Source organism: Larus michahellis, chromosome 22 (genome assembly GCF_964199755.1).
Source record: "Larus michahellis chromosome 22, bLarMic1.1, whole genome shotgun sequence".
In the NCBI taxonomy this organism is placed as follows: domain Eukaryota; kingdom Metazoa; phylum Chordata; class Aves; order Charadriiformes; family Laridae; genus Larus; species Larus michahellis.
In genome coordinates, this window is record NC_133917.1 from 3,117,038 (window position 1) to 3,130,164 (window position 13,127).

Here is a 13,127-nt window from a genome sequence, read left to right on the forward strand (position 1 = left end):
GGTGGGGGGCCACCTTTGCGTAGCGCTCCCTTATTTAGGTCATTTGCACGTTAGCGCGGTGGCTGCGGCAGGGGGGGGGGGACCCAGCCGGGCTCCGGGGAGTCGGTCTCAGCTCAGGGCGGGGGGGGCGGGTCCCGGCCACTCGGTGCTTCCTCGCCGCCGGAGGGGGCCGGGGGCCGTGCCCGGGCCGGGGGCACCGGGTCCCTCTCGGGCAACTCCGGCGATGGCGGTGGGGGGAGGCACCGGGCCGGGGGCGGGGGGGGGGGGGGAGGATCCCGGCTCCGGGGAAGGGCCGCTGCGCCGGCAGCACCGGGACCCCCGCCGCCCCCGGGACCCCCTCCCCGCTGCCCCGGGGCCCCCCACCGCCCCCGGGCGCGGATTGGCGGCGGCGGGGGCGCAGGGCGGAGCCGGCCCGGTGGAGCCATGACATCACCGCCGCCGCCGCCGGGCCAGCCCCGGCCCCAGCCCCGGTCCCGGTCCCGGCCCCAGCCCCGGTCCCGGCCATGCCGCCCCGCGCCGCCGCCGCCGCCGCCCCGCCGTAGCCCCCGGTGAGTCCGGCCCCGCCGCGGCGGGAGGGGGGCGGGGAGCGGCGGCGGCGGCGCCGGGGGTCCCCGGGGGAGTCGGGCCGCAGCTCGGGGGCACCGGCAGCCCCGCGGTGCCCGGGGGGGGTCGCCGCTGCCGCCGGGCGCCAGAACGTGCCGCGGGGGGGAGGACACCGGGCGGCGGGACCGAGGGTGCCCCGGGGGAAGCGGCGCGGGGTGTCCCCGCGGATCGTCCCCCCACCACGTCCCCGGTGCCTCCCGGCTGCTCCCGGCATGTCCCCGGTGCCCCCCAGTGCATCCCTGCTGTCCCCCCCACACACGCACGTCCCCGCTGTCCCCGGGCTGTTGTCCCCAGATCATCCCGTGCGCCCCCAGCACATCCCGCCTGTCCCCGGTGTGTCCCCACTGTCCCCTGGTGCACCCAGGCTCTCCCCGCCGTGTCCTGGCTGTCCCCGGTGTGTCCCCCACTGTCCTTCATCCCACCCGCCTGTCCCCTGTGTGTCTCTGCTGTCCCCGCTGCATCCTGGCTGTCCCCAGTGTTCCCACTGCATCCTAGCGTGTCCCTGGTGTGTCCCCAGTGTCCCCACTGCATCCTGACTGTCCCTGGCGTGTCCCTGGTGAGTCCCAGCTGTCCTCGATGTGTCCCTGCTGCCCCCGAGGCTGTTTCTCCAGCACATCCCACTTGTCCCCAGTGCATCCCGGCTGTCCCCAGGGTGTCCCCGCTGTCCCCAGTGCATCCTTGCTGTCCCTGGGCTGTCCCCTGTGTGTCCTGGCTGCCCCAAGAGCAGCCCAGACCCTGCAGCCCAGCAGGGTTGGGGACACTGGGGGCTGTCACCCCATGTCCCCAGGCTCAGGGTGGGGACCCTGGCATGGGGCAGGCCGAGGCCAGCTCATCGTGGCCGTGCTGTGGGACCGTGGCCCGGGTGCAGGGGACCATTCCCTGCCGCGCTGGCGTGACCACAGCCGCGCGGTTTGGGCATGTGCCGTGTCCCTGCAGTGCCGGGGTTGGCGGGTGCGAGTAACCGGGGGAAGAGGGAGGGGGACATGGGCTGCGAGTGCCCCCGGCCCTGCTGGAGCTGCATCCCCCCCCGCCTCAGGGACCCTGGCGCTGCCCCTGCGGGGCCCTGTGCTGGGGGAGGGGACGGTCGCACGGTCCATCTGTTGGGGGCCCCCCCGTCCGTCCCCCGCCGGCGGGGCCTGGGGGGGCTGCGGGCCGCTCTTCCCCTCTAGACGGAGCCTCACTTCCCCCCGTGACGCAGCTGGAGCCACCGGCCCCGGGGCCACTTCCTGCACTGGGGCAGCGCCAGGGGGGCCCACACACCCACGGGCCACCACTGGCCACCCCGGGAACCCCCCTGGCTCTGCTGCTGGCCCTGCGGGCTGCGAGGGGACAGGGACAGCACGTGCGAGGTCTGGCTGCGTGCGCCAGTGAGGGTGCACGGTGCTGCTGTGCCTGGTGCCAGCGGGGTCCCGGGATGTGTGACCAGAGTGACGCAGCCCCTCGGGTTGGGGACGGGCAGCTGGGGGCTTGGTGGGGACGTGGGGAGCGTCCCACAGCCCCTCTCTGTGGCCGGCCTCCCCCTGTGCCGAGCAGGGCTGTGGGTGCCAGCGCTCCGGTTAATTTTGCCGCTCTCATTGCGTTGGGTGGGAGAAGGCGGCAGAGTTTGCTCCGGGGCCGTTGGGTGGCCCCCAGCGCTCCCTCCCACCCATGGGGCAGCCGTGCGGGCTCCCCGGTGGGGGACAAGCCTGTGGCGAGCCCTGCACGTGCCCCGTCCTCGCCTGCTTCCAGCATCCTCCCTCCCGGCCTCGCTGCCTCCAGCACCCCCAGACCCTCCCGTCGTCCCCTGCAGCTCCCCCCGCCCCACTGACCCCCCTCACCAGGACACGGGGCATCGCCGCCGTGGGGTCCGGGGGAGCCGGGACCGCGTGGCCCCACGTGAACCCCAACCCCTGCCCGGCTCGCGGGGTGCAGGGTGGAGGCCACGGCCTGGGGCCACGGCACCGCTCCGTGCCTGGAGACCCCGGGGCCTCCCCGAAGGCTCTGGGGGGTCCCTCTCCAAAGGGTCCTGGGTGCTCCGGGGGCGTCCCCCTTCTTGGGGTGCCCTGTACCCCCGGGGGTGCCCGGTGCCTCACGGTGATGCTCGATGCTTCCTCCCCCGGGATGCCCGGTGTCGCCTCTCCCGGGGGTCCCCGCTGCCCCGGCCCCCCCCCGCCCCCGTGCCGGCTCCCCGGTGCTCCCAGCCCGGGGCTGGCGCTGGCGGAGCCGCGCACTGGGGACGGCGGCGGCGGCGGCCCCGGCTCCTCCCCGGCCGCGGCGGGAAGGCGGAGCCGGGCCGCCGCCGCCTCCCAACAATAGCGCGGCCGGGCCGGGCCGGGATGGAGCCGCCGCCGCCGGGACCGGCCCCGGCGCCGCCGGGAGCCCCGGGCGTGAGTGCGCGGCGGGGGCGGGGGCGCGGCTTGGGGGGGGCCCGGGCCGGGGCCGGTGCTCGGGGCCGACCCCTGCTCCGGGGCGAGCGGCGCGGGGAGGCACCGGCCCCGGCGGCGGGGGGAGCCCGGGGGAAGCCGGGTGTGCGGCACCGGGGCGCGGGGGGGGGGCCGTCTGCACCCCGGGGTCCTGCGCATCCCGGTGTCCCAGCGCCGGTGCCAGCCCCGGGGGCGCTGTGTGTCTCGGGGACCCGGGGTCGGTGCTGGTCCCGGGGCCGGGGGTGCGGTGTGTCCAGGGGCCGGTCCCAGGGTCCCTGCACCCCCCGGGAAGGGGCAGGGGTGGCTGGGCTGCGGGGGGGGAGGTCCCTGTGGCTCCCGGTGCCGGTGCCGGTGGGGTCGGCCCCACGGCTCCCCTGAGGCTCCGTCCCCCTCCCCAGCCCCGTTTTTCCCCGCAGGTGACACCGCGGAGGGACGGGGCTGGGGACATCCCAAGCGAGGTAAGGGGGGGACCAGGCTGCCCCAGGGCCTGGCAGCGCTGCGGGCTGGGGGGACACCGGCCAGGGGACAGCGGGGACCCCGGCCTGATGCGCGTCCTCCCGCAGGCCGCGATGTCGGAGAGCGTGGCCGAGGCACCGGGAGACGGGAGCCCCGTGGTGCTCGGTGAGACGGGGACCAGCCATGAGCTCCTGCAGCGGCTGCGGGAGCTGGAGGTACGAGAGCGGCCACCGGCTGGGACCACTGGTCAGCGGTGCTGGTGCCACTGGGCAGACACGGCCACCAAAAACTAGGGCCCCCAGGGCAGCTGTGGCCACCGGGCAGCTGCGGCCCATTGCCTTTGGGCAGCTGCGGCCACGGCCACCGTGCAGCCATGGCCACCGTGCAGTCATGGCCACTGCCACCGTGCAGCCACTGCCACTGTGCAGCTGTGGCTGGTGCCACCGGGCAGATGTGACCATTACCTTTGGGCAGTGGTGGCCACTGCCACCGTGCAGCCAGTGCTGAGGTGGCTGTGGCCGTTGTCACGGAGCCAGTGGCCCAGACACCACAGAGGGGGCAGCACTTTCCTGTTTTCCATGGCCCTTGTGTGCCACTGCTCCTGGGGCAGCCCCGTCTCTCCACACGTGGCCCGGGGTGCCACCAGGCAGAGGAAGGGTCCCCTGGGTGCCGTGGGGGGGTGTCCAGGTGCCCGGGGTCCTCCACCAGGTCCCCTGAGCCCATCCCCGCTCTGTCCCCAGGCAGAGAACTTGGCCCTGGCCCAGGCCAACGAGAACCAGCGGGAGACGTACGAGCGCTGCCTGGACGAGGTACCAGGGGGAGGGGGGGGGTGACACAGGTGACACAGGTGACACACGCGTGTGCCGGGGCCCGGGGCTGCGTGTGCCCTCGCGCCCCACCCAGGGCCCCCCCTCTGCTCTCCAGGTCGCCAACCACGTGGTGCAGGCGCTGCTCAACCAGAAGGTGGGTGTCAGGGGGATGTCAGGGGGCGGCGGGGGGCTGAGGGGGGGGTCCCGCCTGACACACACACCCCCCCTCCGGCTCCCACACCTCCCCCCCCCCCCAACCAGGACCTGCGCGAGGAGTGCATCAAGCTGAAGAAACGGGTCTTCGACCTCGAACGCCAGAACCAGGCGCTGAGCGACCTCTTCCAGCAGAAGCTGCAGCTCTCGGCTGGCTCCCTGCCCCAGGTGCGGGGGGGCGCAGGGTGTTGGGACACACACACACACACATGGGGCAGAGCCCCCCCCCAGAGCTTAACCTGGCGTCTCCCTCCTCTCCAGTTGCCGCTGCACCCGGTGCCGGTGCCCCCGGACCCCCCGGCCACCCCCCAGCTGGGCTCTGCTGAACAGCCGCCCCCCCCGCTGCCCTCCGCCTTCTGCATCCCCCCCGCGGAGGTGGGTACTGGCGTCTCGGAGCGGGGGGAGGTGGGTTCTGGTGTCTCGGAGCCCCTCTGTGCCGGCGTCCCCCTCCCCAGGCTGTGGTGTCCCCCTCACCAAGGTCGTGCTGTTGTCTTTTCCACGCCTGTGGTGTCCCCAAGCCCGCAGGACCCAGCTTCCCGGGCCCGTGGTGTCCTCCCCTCTGTCCCCTTCCCCGCTGCCTTGGCGTCCCCATCCCCGCACCTGCGGCATCGCCCTTTCCAAACCTGGCTGCCCACCGCGTCCCCGTCCCTGAGCCTGTGGTGTCCCCTCCTCTGCGCTCCTGGCATCCACCCCTCTGAATCCCCTCCGCCTCCAAACCCCTTTGTCCCCGGTGTCCCTGTCCCTGACCTCGTTGTGTCCTTCTCCCTGTCCCCCTCTACCCACAGCGTCCCCAGGGCGTCCCCCTCGCCCAGCCCCCCCACCCCAGGGCCTCGGTGCCGGGCGACCGCGGGGTGATGGTGCGCGGTCCCCGCAGGTCTCCCCCTCGGTGCCGTCGGGCAGCCCCGGGCTCAGCCCCGGCGCCCCGCCCCTGGACACCCTCTCCCCCTTCTTCAAGAAAAAAGCCCAGATCCTGGAGGTGCTGCGCAAGCTGGAGGAGACGGACCCGCTGCTGGGGCCCCCCCCAGCCTCCCCCGGCTCCCCGGAGCCCTGTGCCGCCCCAGGCTGGCCCCCCTGCCCGCTGCGGGGGCTGGGGGCTGCTGGGGGGTGGCGGGGGGCCGAGGGCAGCCCCTGCTCCTCGCCGGAGGAGGCTGCGCCGCCGCGGGGGGCCTTGCTCAGCGCCTTGGCCGAGCGGCTGCTGCGGGGCGAGGGGGGGTGCTGCCGGCTCAATGGCGAAGCCCCCGGGGGACCCCCCCGGCAGTGGCACAGCGAGCACCCAGCTTTCCTGGGCCTCTACGCTCCGGGTGAGGAGAGCCCCGAGGGGGGATTCGCCCCACTCTCGCCCCGGGGGGGGACAAACCCCCTGCCCTCGCCCCCCAAGGTGCTCAAGCTGCCACCCCCCGCCGGGGCGCTGCGCCTCAGCCCCCAGCTCGCCCGCGCCTCCAAGATCCCCTGCCGCGGCGGCAACCCCGAGGCCTCGCCCGCGCTCAGCCGCCGCGCCTCCCCCGACGCCCCCCCGGAGCCCGGCTCCTCCGAGCCCCCCGCCTTCCCCCTGCCCTGCACCTACGAGGCGGCCGAGCAGCCCCCCAGGCCACCGGGACCCCCGAGCGGTGGGGAGCGGGCGGCTGCCTCCCCCCCCAGCACCCGTCGTAGCATGGGGGGCTCGGCCCCCTCCCGCCGCCCCGGCAAGAAGCCCCCTGAGCCGGGCTACCTGCCCTTCAAGGAGCGCCTGGCTGCCCTGGGCAAGCTGCGGGGGGCTGAGAGCCGCGAGCCCCCCGGCCCAGGGCGGCCCGAGCGAGGTCACGGGGCTGAGCCGCGGCCCCCTCCCCGGGGGGGGCTGGGGGGCAGCCTGAAGCACCCCGAGCCAGCACACGGCGGGGAGCCCCTGGCCCGGTGCTACTCCTCCGGCTCCATGGGCGAGCCCGGCAAGGCGGGGGGCAAGGGGCGCCCCGCCGGCGGCAGGACCCCCCCGCGGGCCCCCTTGGCCCCCCCCGCCAAAGCCCCCCGCAGCCCCCACGGCAGCCCCACCAAGCTGCCCACCAAGGCGGGTGCCAGCAAAGCCGGGACGCCGCGGGGCGAGGAGCCGGCCCCCGCCAAGGCGACGGGGGGCCCCCGCAAAGCCCCGCCGGCCACCGAGCCCCCCGGCACGGGGCCACCGCCGCCGGGCGCCGCCGGGCACTCGGCCATCGAGGAGAAGGTGATGAAGGGCATCGAGGAGAACGTGCTGCGGCTGCAGGGGCAGGAGCGGGCACCGGCCGGGGAAGCCAAGGGGAAGGCGGCTGGCGGCCTGGCCAGCTGGTTCGGGCTACGACGCAGCAAACTGCCAGCTCTGAGCCGTCGCGGCGATGGCGGCCGGGGCCGAGAGTGGGCCGGGACGCCGGCTCCCCTGCGGCGGGAGGTGAAGTTGGCCGCCCGCAAGCTGGAAGCTGAGAGCCTCAACATCTCGAAGCTGATGGAGAAGGCGGAGGACCTGCGGAAGGCGCTGCGGGAGGAACACGCCTTCCTGCAGGGGCTGGCGCTGGAGAAGGGGCGCCCCCGCGGCCCCCCCCGCGGCCCCGGTCCCCTCCCGGTCATGTACCAGGAGGTGACGGCCGAGACCTTCATGCAGCAGCTGCTCGACAGGTCAGTGGGGGATGCGGGGGGGTGGGGGGGTGCCCCCTCCAGCCCGCCCTGAGACATCCCCGTCCCCAGGGTGGACGGGAAGGACGTGCCCTACGAGAGCCGGCTGGAGCACAAGCAGGAGCTGTGTGATCTCCGGCGGGTCCCCCCCGACGCCAAAGACCCCCGACTCTGCCGCCCACCCCGCAACGGCATCGTGGGACACCTACGGGAGCCCCCCGACAAGGCGAGGAGCCCCCCCACCCCCCCCTCCCCTCTCCATTACCGCCGCCGGCCACGTGCCCTGTGTGGGGGGGCACGCCGTGGCCGCTCACCCTCCTCCCCCCACCCCTGCTGCAGGTGCCCGACGTGGGGCTCCGGGATGAGCTGCCATCGGACGAGAGCTTGTCCGAGTCGGGGACGTCGCAGCACTTTGCCGGTGAGGGGGTGCTGAGGGTGGGGGGGGGGATACAGTGGGGAGGGGGACGCGTGGGCAGGGGGGGATGCTGAGAGGGGAGATATGGCGGGGAGGGGGACGCCGGGGCAGCCCCCCCAGCGCTGACGCCTCCCCTTCTGCCCGACAGCCTGCGGGTCGCTGACGCGGACACTGGACAGTGGCATTGGGACCTTCCCGCCCCCCGACTACGGGGGGGTTCCTGCCAAGAGCACCCCCAAACCGCGGGGCCGCCCAGAGGCGCTGCCCGGAGCCGTGCTGGCGCGGCCGCCCGCCGTCACCAAAGTGCCGCGCAAGGCCCGGACGCTGGAGCGGGAGGTGCCCAGCGCCGAGGAGCTGCTGGTGGCTGGCAAACACCGGAGCACCCCCGTGTGCCGCCCGCTGGCCCCCCCCGGCCCACATGGCCATCGTGCCAGTCACCAAGGTGGGTGTCTCACCGCGCTCCTGCCAGGCCCTGCCGACGGTGCCAGCCTGCACCCGCGCGAGGTGCAAGGAGGGGCTGGCACCCGGCGGGGATCATGGGGCAAAGCGGGGCGGGGGGGGGGTCCTGCAGGTAGCATTGACCCCCTCCCACCCCCTCCCCCAGTTTTCCCCGCAGATGCCGGGGATGATGCTGGGAAGCCGCGGCGCGTCCAGCAGAGCAAGAACTGGACCTTCCCCAATGCCAAAGCCTGCGGTGCCGCCGACCCCTTCCTCTGCCCCCCCGGGGGGCTGGAGGGGCTGCACCGTCCCGCACTGGTAAGGGGGTGCCAGGGACAGGGGGGAGCTGTGGGACCCCCCCCACGACCCAGCCCTGGGCTGTAATTGGCATGGGCAGAGAGTGGGGGGGCACAGTGAGCACTACCCCCCGCCCCCTCACCTCGCTGTCCCTCCCCAGGCGCCCGTGTGCAGCCCTGCAGGGCGTCGAGGGGCGTCCCCGGAGGCCCCCCCGCCGCTGCCCCCCGCCCTGAGCGCCAGCAGCAGCCGGACACCCAGCGCCTCGGACGTGGGGGACGAGGGCAGCACGGAGGCCCGGTCGCAGGACGGGGGGCACGGCCCCCCCGGGCTGGAGCACTCCGAGTCGCTCAGTGACTCCCTCTACGACAGCCTCTCCTCCTGCGGCAGCCAGGGCTGAGCCCCCCCGTCCCCCCCCACCCCGGGCCGCACTCACACGTCTTCCACCCCCCCCCCGCCCCGCTGCCCCCCCGCTTCCCCAATCCCCATCCGGGGGTGCTGCCTGGGGCGGGGGGGTCCCCGTGCGCCGTGCCCCCCCGCCCCCTCCCCGCACCCGGCTCTTTCCGATGGTGCTATGGCAGTGTACAGCCCCCGCCGCCGGGTTTTTAACTCAATAAAGCCGCCCTCCCCCGGTTTATTTATATACGTTATTGTGCAGCCGCTGTCGTCTCTGCATCGGCCGCATCCTACGGACGGGAATGGCCGGGGGAGGGGTCGGGGGGGGGGGCGAGGGCCGAGAGGTTCAATTCTGAGCGTTTTATTGAATCTTCCCGGTGTACAGAGAGGCGTCGGCGGGATTGGGAAAGCTCGGAGTCAAACCGTGCCGGCCCCGCTGGACACCTTCGCCCAACCCATCGTTTTCTTTTTCCGCCTGTATTTCTTGGCACCGTTGAGTTTGGCTTCGAGGGGGCCCACCGCCATCCCCACCCCCTATCCCCCCCTGGTCCCAGGCTGGCATGGGGGGGGCTCGGGGCTGCCCAGGTGGGGGAAAATCGCCCCGGCTCCCTGCGCAAGGCTGCAGCCGGGGAGAAACCTCCGTGGAAAGCTCAGGTGTCGGCGACAAGGCTGAGGGACGCGGGCTCAGGGTGAGCGGGGCCGGGGAGGGTGGGGGAGCCGAACTCCAGCAGCATCTGCAAATCGGCCGCTTTCTAATCAAAAACGAACAAACAAAAAAAACCTAAATGAAAGAAAAACCCACAAGGTGCGAAAGCTTCTGGGCTGCTTTTCATCCGCAGCAAAGCGCAACCCCTTTAATGAATCAGAGAAGGGACGGGGACAGGCTGGGGACGGGGACGGGACAGGGACAGCTCCACCTCGGCCTGGAGCCGCTTCACTTCTTCTCCTTCTTCTTGTTCTGCAAGAGGAGAGGCGGCCGGTCACTGTGGGGGCCGTGGCCCCCGTCCTACCCCTGCCGAGGGGCAGGTTTGTCCCCCCGCTCCAGGCCATGCCTGCGGGACCGTCACCCACCTCGGTCATGCCCAGGATCATCAGGAGCTTCCGGAAGATGTTAGCGAAGTCGAGGAAGAGATCGATGCAGTGCCTGCGGGGAGGGAGGCGTGCGCTCAGGGGGGGCCTGGCCCGTGTGCCCCCTGCCAGCCCCATGTCCCCAGCACCCACCAGATGTAATCCTTGTCCCCGCTCTCCGCCTTCTCGATGATGAGCTGTGTGTCGAAGAGCACGAAGCCGCACATGATCATCAGCCCCAGGTAGAGGTTGGCCTGCAGGAGGGAGAGGGGACGTTAGATGGGGACGGCCCCACGTTGGCGTCACCAGCGTGAGCCCATGTCTGTCCGTCCCTCCGTCCGTCCGTCCTCCGTGGGGTCCCGGCAGACAGGAGGGGACTCACTGTGAAGAGCCAAGTGGATCCCACGAAGGTGTTAACCACAGAAGAGAGAAGCATCAAGGTGAGGCCGGAGAGCAGGAAACCTGCAGGGAGAGGGTAGGGAGTGAGGCCTGGCTGCGCCGTGGGGAGCCCCCCGCCCCGTGCAGGGAGCCCCCAGCCCCCCGTGGATCCCCCCTGAGCCCCCCTCACCTCCCAGGTAGAGGAAGCTGCGGCGCCGGGCGTACAGGGCGCTCAGGGAGAAGCAGGCGAAGATGGTGGCGGTGCCGAGGAAGGCGGTGGGGATGATGCTGGGAGAGAGGAGAGGGGGTGAATGGGGCCCGGGGAGGGGGTCGGGGGGCAGCTGGGTGGGGGAACGCTTCTACCTGGGGTTGATGGAGATGCATATTTCCAGGAGGGGACCCAGGTTGGTGCCTGGAAGGACAGAGCAGGGTGTCACCGGAGCCATTTCAGAGCCGTGTTGGGGCCCTTGTCCCCCGCCTCCCCGGGGCTTGGGACCCTGCAGAAGGCGGGAGGGTCCCTGGTGCCCACCTACCCATCAGGAAGGCGAAGCCGGCCAGCATCCCCAGCCTCTTCTGCTCCGTCTCCCGGCTGTGCGGGGTGGCCGTCAGCCAGACCATCAGCCCCAGGGCGCCCAGACCGGTCAGGAGGCTGAACTGTGGAGCGAGAGGCAGGTGGGGGCCTGGCATGGCCTCGCCAGGGTGGCGCGGGCAGGGGCATGCAAGGAGGGGGGGCCACCCGCAACACCCCAAAGGCTCCTCACCTGGAAGAGGTGGGTCACCACATTGATGTAGGCCCCCGCGGCCGCCACAAACATGCAGAGCGCGAAGCTGGCGTAGACCCTCTTCAGGTGTTCCTGGGTGGAAGCCGAGCTGCAGGCAAAGAGGGGGTAGTGAGGCCTGGCACGGCCCCCCATGAGCCCCCTGACTCGAGCCCGGCCTCTCCAAGGTGTTACTCACATGTGGGAGAACTTGAAGAGGGCGTCAAAGTTGATGTTTCGGTCAAAGACGTTCATGGTGCCGGGCTAGGAGTGAGCCCACCGGCCACTTCGCAGAGGCTCAAGCTGCAAGAGGAGAGAGGGAGCCGGGGGGGACGCTGGAGCCCTCCTGAGCCCCCAAAGCTCCTGTCACACGGTGCAGGAGCTCAGCAGGAGCCAAGGACCTGCTTGTCCCACGCGGAGCGAGCGACAGGAGCTGCGAGCTGCTTGGTTTCTGCTGCGCTCTGCGCTGGCCGGGCCTGCGGAGCCCTCCTTGCCCAGCTGGTGCAAGTGTTGCGGGCTGTTGCGAGACCGGGGGCTGCCCCTGGGGAGGCCCCGACCCCGTGGGAGCGCTGCTGGCAGCTGGAAAGCGTCTTTGTGCCAGGCTACTATTAGTGCCCGTAATGACGTCCCCAGAGGAGGCCCCGGCAGCGCCAAGCTCCCTGCGGGGCCTCCTCCTCCTCCTCCTCCTCCTCCTGGCCCCTTCTTGCTCTGGCCCCTCTGCCAGCCCCTGGTCCGGCCTGCTCAGCCGGTGCTGTTTGCCCTGGCACCCGCGGGAGCCCAACCAGCCCAGCAAGTGGCACAAGCTGCCTGTCCCTGAGGGGCAGAGGGGCACCAGGCTGGGGCAGATGGTGCCCGAGGGGCCACAGGCCGTGGGGCTGTCAACCAGCCGCCCTGGCGGAGGGGAGGGCCCGGGGTCTCCTCCTGCCACACCGGCACAGACCCCTGCACCCACTGCCCCTCTCCAGGGCCACAATAGTTTCGCCCCAGCACGGGGACAGCAAGAGATTGATGGTCACTGGGCTGGTGCCAATGGGGACCTCCTGGTTTGGCCCCATGGCTCACGGTGGGGCAGAAGTGGAAGTTGCTGCCCCACAGCCTCGCTGGGGGTTGCGCAAGGCCATGGGGAAGCTGGCTCTGCGCGGGGTGTGGAAGCTGCGGAGGTGTGTGACAGCCTCCTCCTGGCACGGCGGGTGGCGGTGACAGCAAGTTTCGTCAGGCAGGGCCTGTCCTCCCCACGGGGACAGCGGGTGGGTCCTGGCTCTGGGATGAGAGTGGGACCCGGGTGCCCCTCACCAGGGCCAGGGAGCCAGGACAGAAGCCCCTCACCCAGCACAAGGGACTGAGAAGGGGCTGGAGCCCTTTCGGTTTCGCTTGTGACGTCCCCGGCTGGTGGCCCGAGGGTCAACGGGTAACTGGAACCGTCGCTGCTGGGCGACCTTTACCCACTGGCGCCTGCACCCAGCCCCAGCCCTGGCGCTGCTCCGGGGCCGCCAGCGACCGCCCCTTCCCCTGCGGGCACCTCCAAAGGGCCACCCCCCGGCTCCCACCCGGCTGCAGCCCCCCGCAACCAGACGGAGCTCCCACGGCGGGCCGGACCCGCGTGTACCAGCCCCCCCAGCGAGGCCTGGTGGGGAGCAGGTCCTGTCCCCCCACCCCGGGGTGAGGCCTGGTGGGGGGGCAGGAACCGATCGGGCCCCCTGGGGTGAAGCCTGGTGGGGGACTGGAACTGACCGGGCCCCTGGGGGTGAGGCCTGGTGGGGGGGGCAAGAGCCGACAGGGCCCCCCCGGGTAAGGCCTCGTTGCGGGGCAGGAACTGACCGAGCTCCCCCGGGGTAAGGCCTGGTGAGGGGGCAGGAACCGATCGGGCCCCCCCCGGGGTGAGGCCTGGTGGGGGGGCAGGAACCGACCGGGCCCCCCCGGGGCGAGGCCTGCTGCGGCGGTGGGGGCTGCCCGGGCCCCGCAGCCGCCGCGAGGGCCCGGGGTGCGGCGGGGCCCCCCGCGGCCGGGCCCCCCCCGCCGCCGCGCCCCCCGCCCCTCACCTGCGCGGCGCTCCGCCGTCCGTACCAGGCCGCCGACGGTCCCCACTGCGCCACGCCCCCCGTTCCTCATTGGCCGGCGCGCCGCGGAGGCCCGCCCTCATCCTCGTTCTATTGGCCCGTCACCGTCACTCGGGCGGGGCGGGGTGGGGCGGGGTTGGCCAGGCGCTCCCTCCCCCGCACAGAAGCGCGACGCTCATTGGCCGTCGGGGCCGGGGCCGGGCCAATGGGTATCTCCCGCTCGC

At 73.1% G+C, this 13,127-nt stretch overlaps 2 protein-coding genes across 5 annotated transcripts; one reads left to right on the plus strand and one right to left on the minus strand.

Moving 5' to 3' along the window:
• Positions 1-432: 432 nt before the first annotated feature.
• NCKAP5L (NCK associated protein 5 like) lies at positions 433-8,879 on the plus strand. Of its 3 annotated transcripts, none has more exons than XM_074564994.1 (13): positions 433-548; positions 3,422-3,463; positions 3,569-3,676; positions 4,202-4,270; positions 4,386-4,424; positions 4,532-4,651; positions 4,745-4,858; positions 5,358-7,102; positions 7,172-7,325; positions 7,439-7,517; positions 7,663-7,956; positions 8,119-8,270; positions 8,410-8,879. In XM_074564994.1, the coding sequence occupies exons 3-13, from the start codon at positions 3,575-3,577 to the stop codon at positions 8,644-8,646; spliced, it is 3,105 nt and encodes a 1,034-aa protein (XP_074421095.1). In that variant the 5' UTR covers positions 433-548; positions 3,422-3,463; positions 3,569-3,574; the 3' UTR covers positions 8,647-8,879. The 3 variants fall into 3 exon arrangements, with proteins under 3 accessions (XP_074421095.1, XP_074421096.1, XP_074421094.1); XM_074564993.1 differs by lacking the exon at positions 433-548 and adding an exon at positions 2,888-2,969; XM_074564995.1 differs by lacking the exon at positions 3,422-3,463 and having other exon boundaries at positions 459-548.
• Positions 8,880-9,457: 578 nt separating this feature from the next.
• Positions 9,458-13,012, minus strand: TMBIM6 (transmembrane BAX inhibitor motif containing 6). Of its 2 annotated transcripts, none has more exons than XM_074564998.1 (10): positions 12,886-13,012; positions 11,046-11,149; positions 10,850-10,958; positions 10,622-10,742; positions 10,452-10,500; positions 10,279-10,376; positions 10,093-10,172; positions 9,864-9,964; positions 9,714-9,786; positions 9,458-9,600 (listed from the first exon to the last, which is right to left on the minus strand). In XM_074564998.1, exons 2-10 carry the CDS (start codon positions 11,099-11,101, stop codon positions 9,577-9,579), a joined length of 711 nt encoding a protein of 236 aa, XP_074421099.1. In that variant the 5' UTR covers positions 11,102-11,149; positions 12,886-13,012; the 3' UTR covers positions 9,458-9,576. The 2 variants fall into 2 exon arrangements, with proteins under 2 accessions (XP_074421099.1, XP_074421098.1); XM_074564997.1 differs by having other exon boundaries at positions 11,046-11,192; positions 12,886-12,990.
• Between the last annotated feature and the right edge of the window lie 115 nt (positions 13,013-13,127).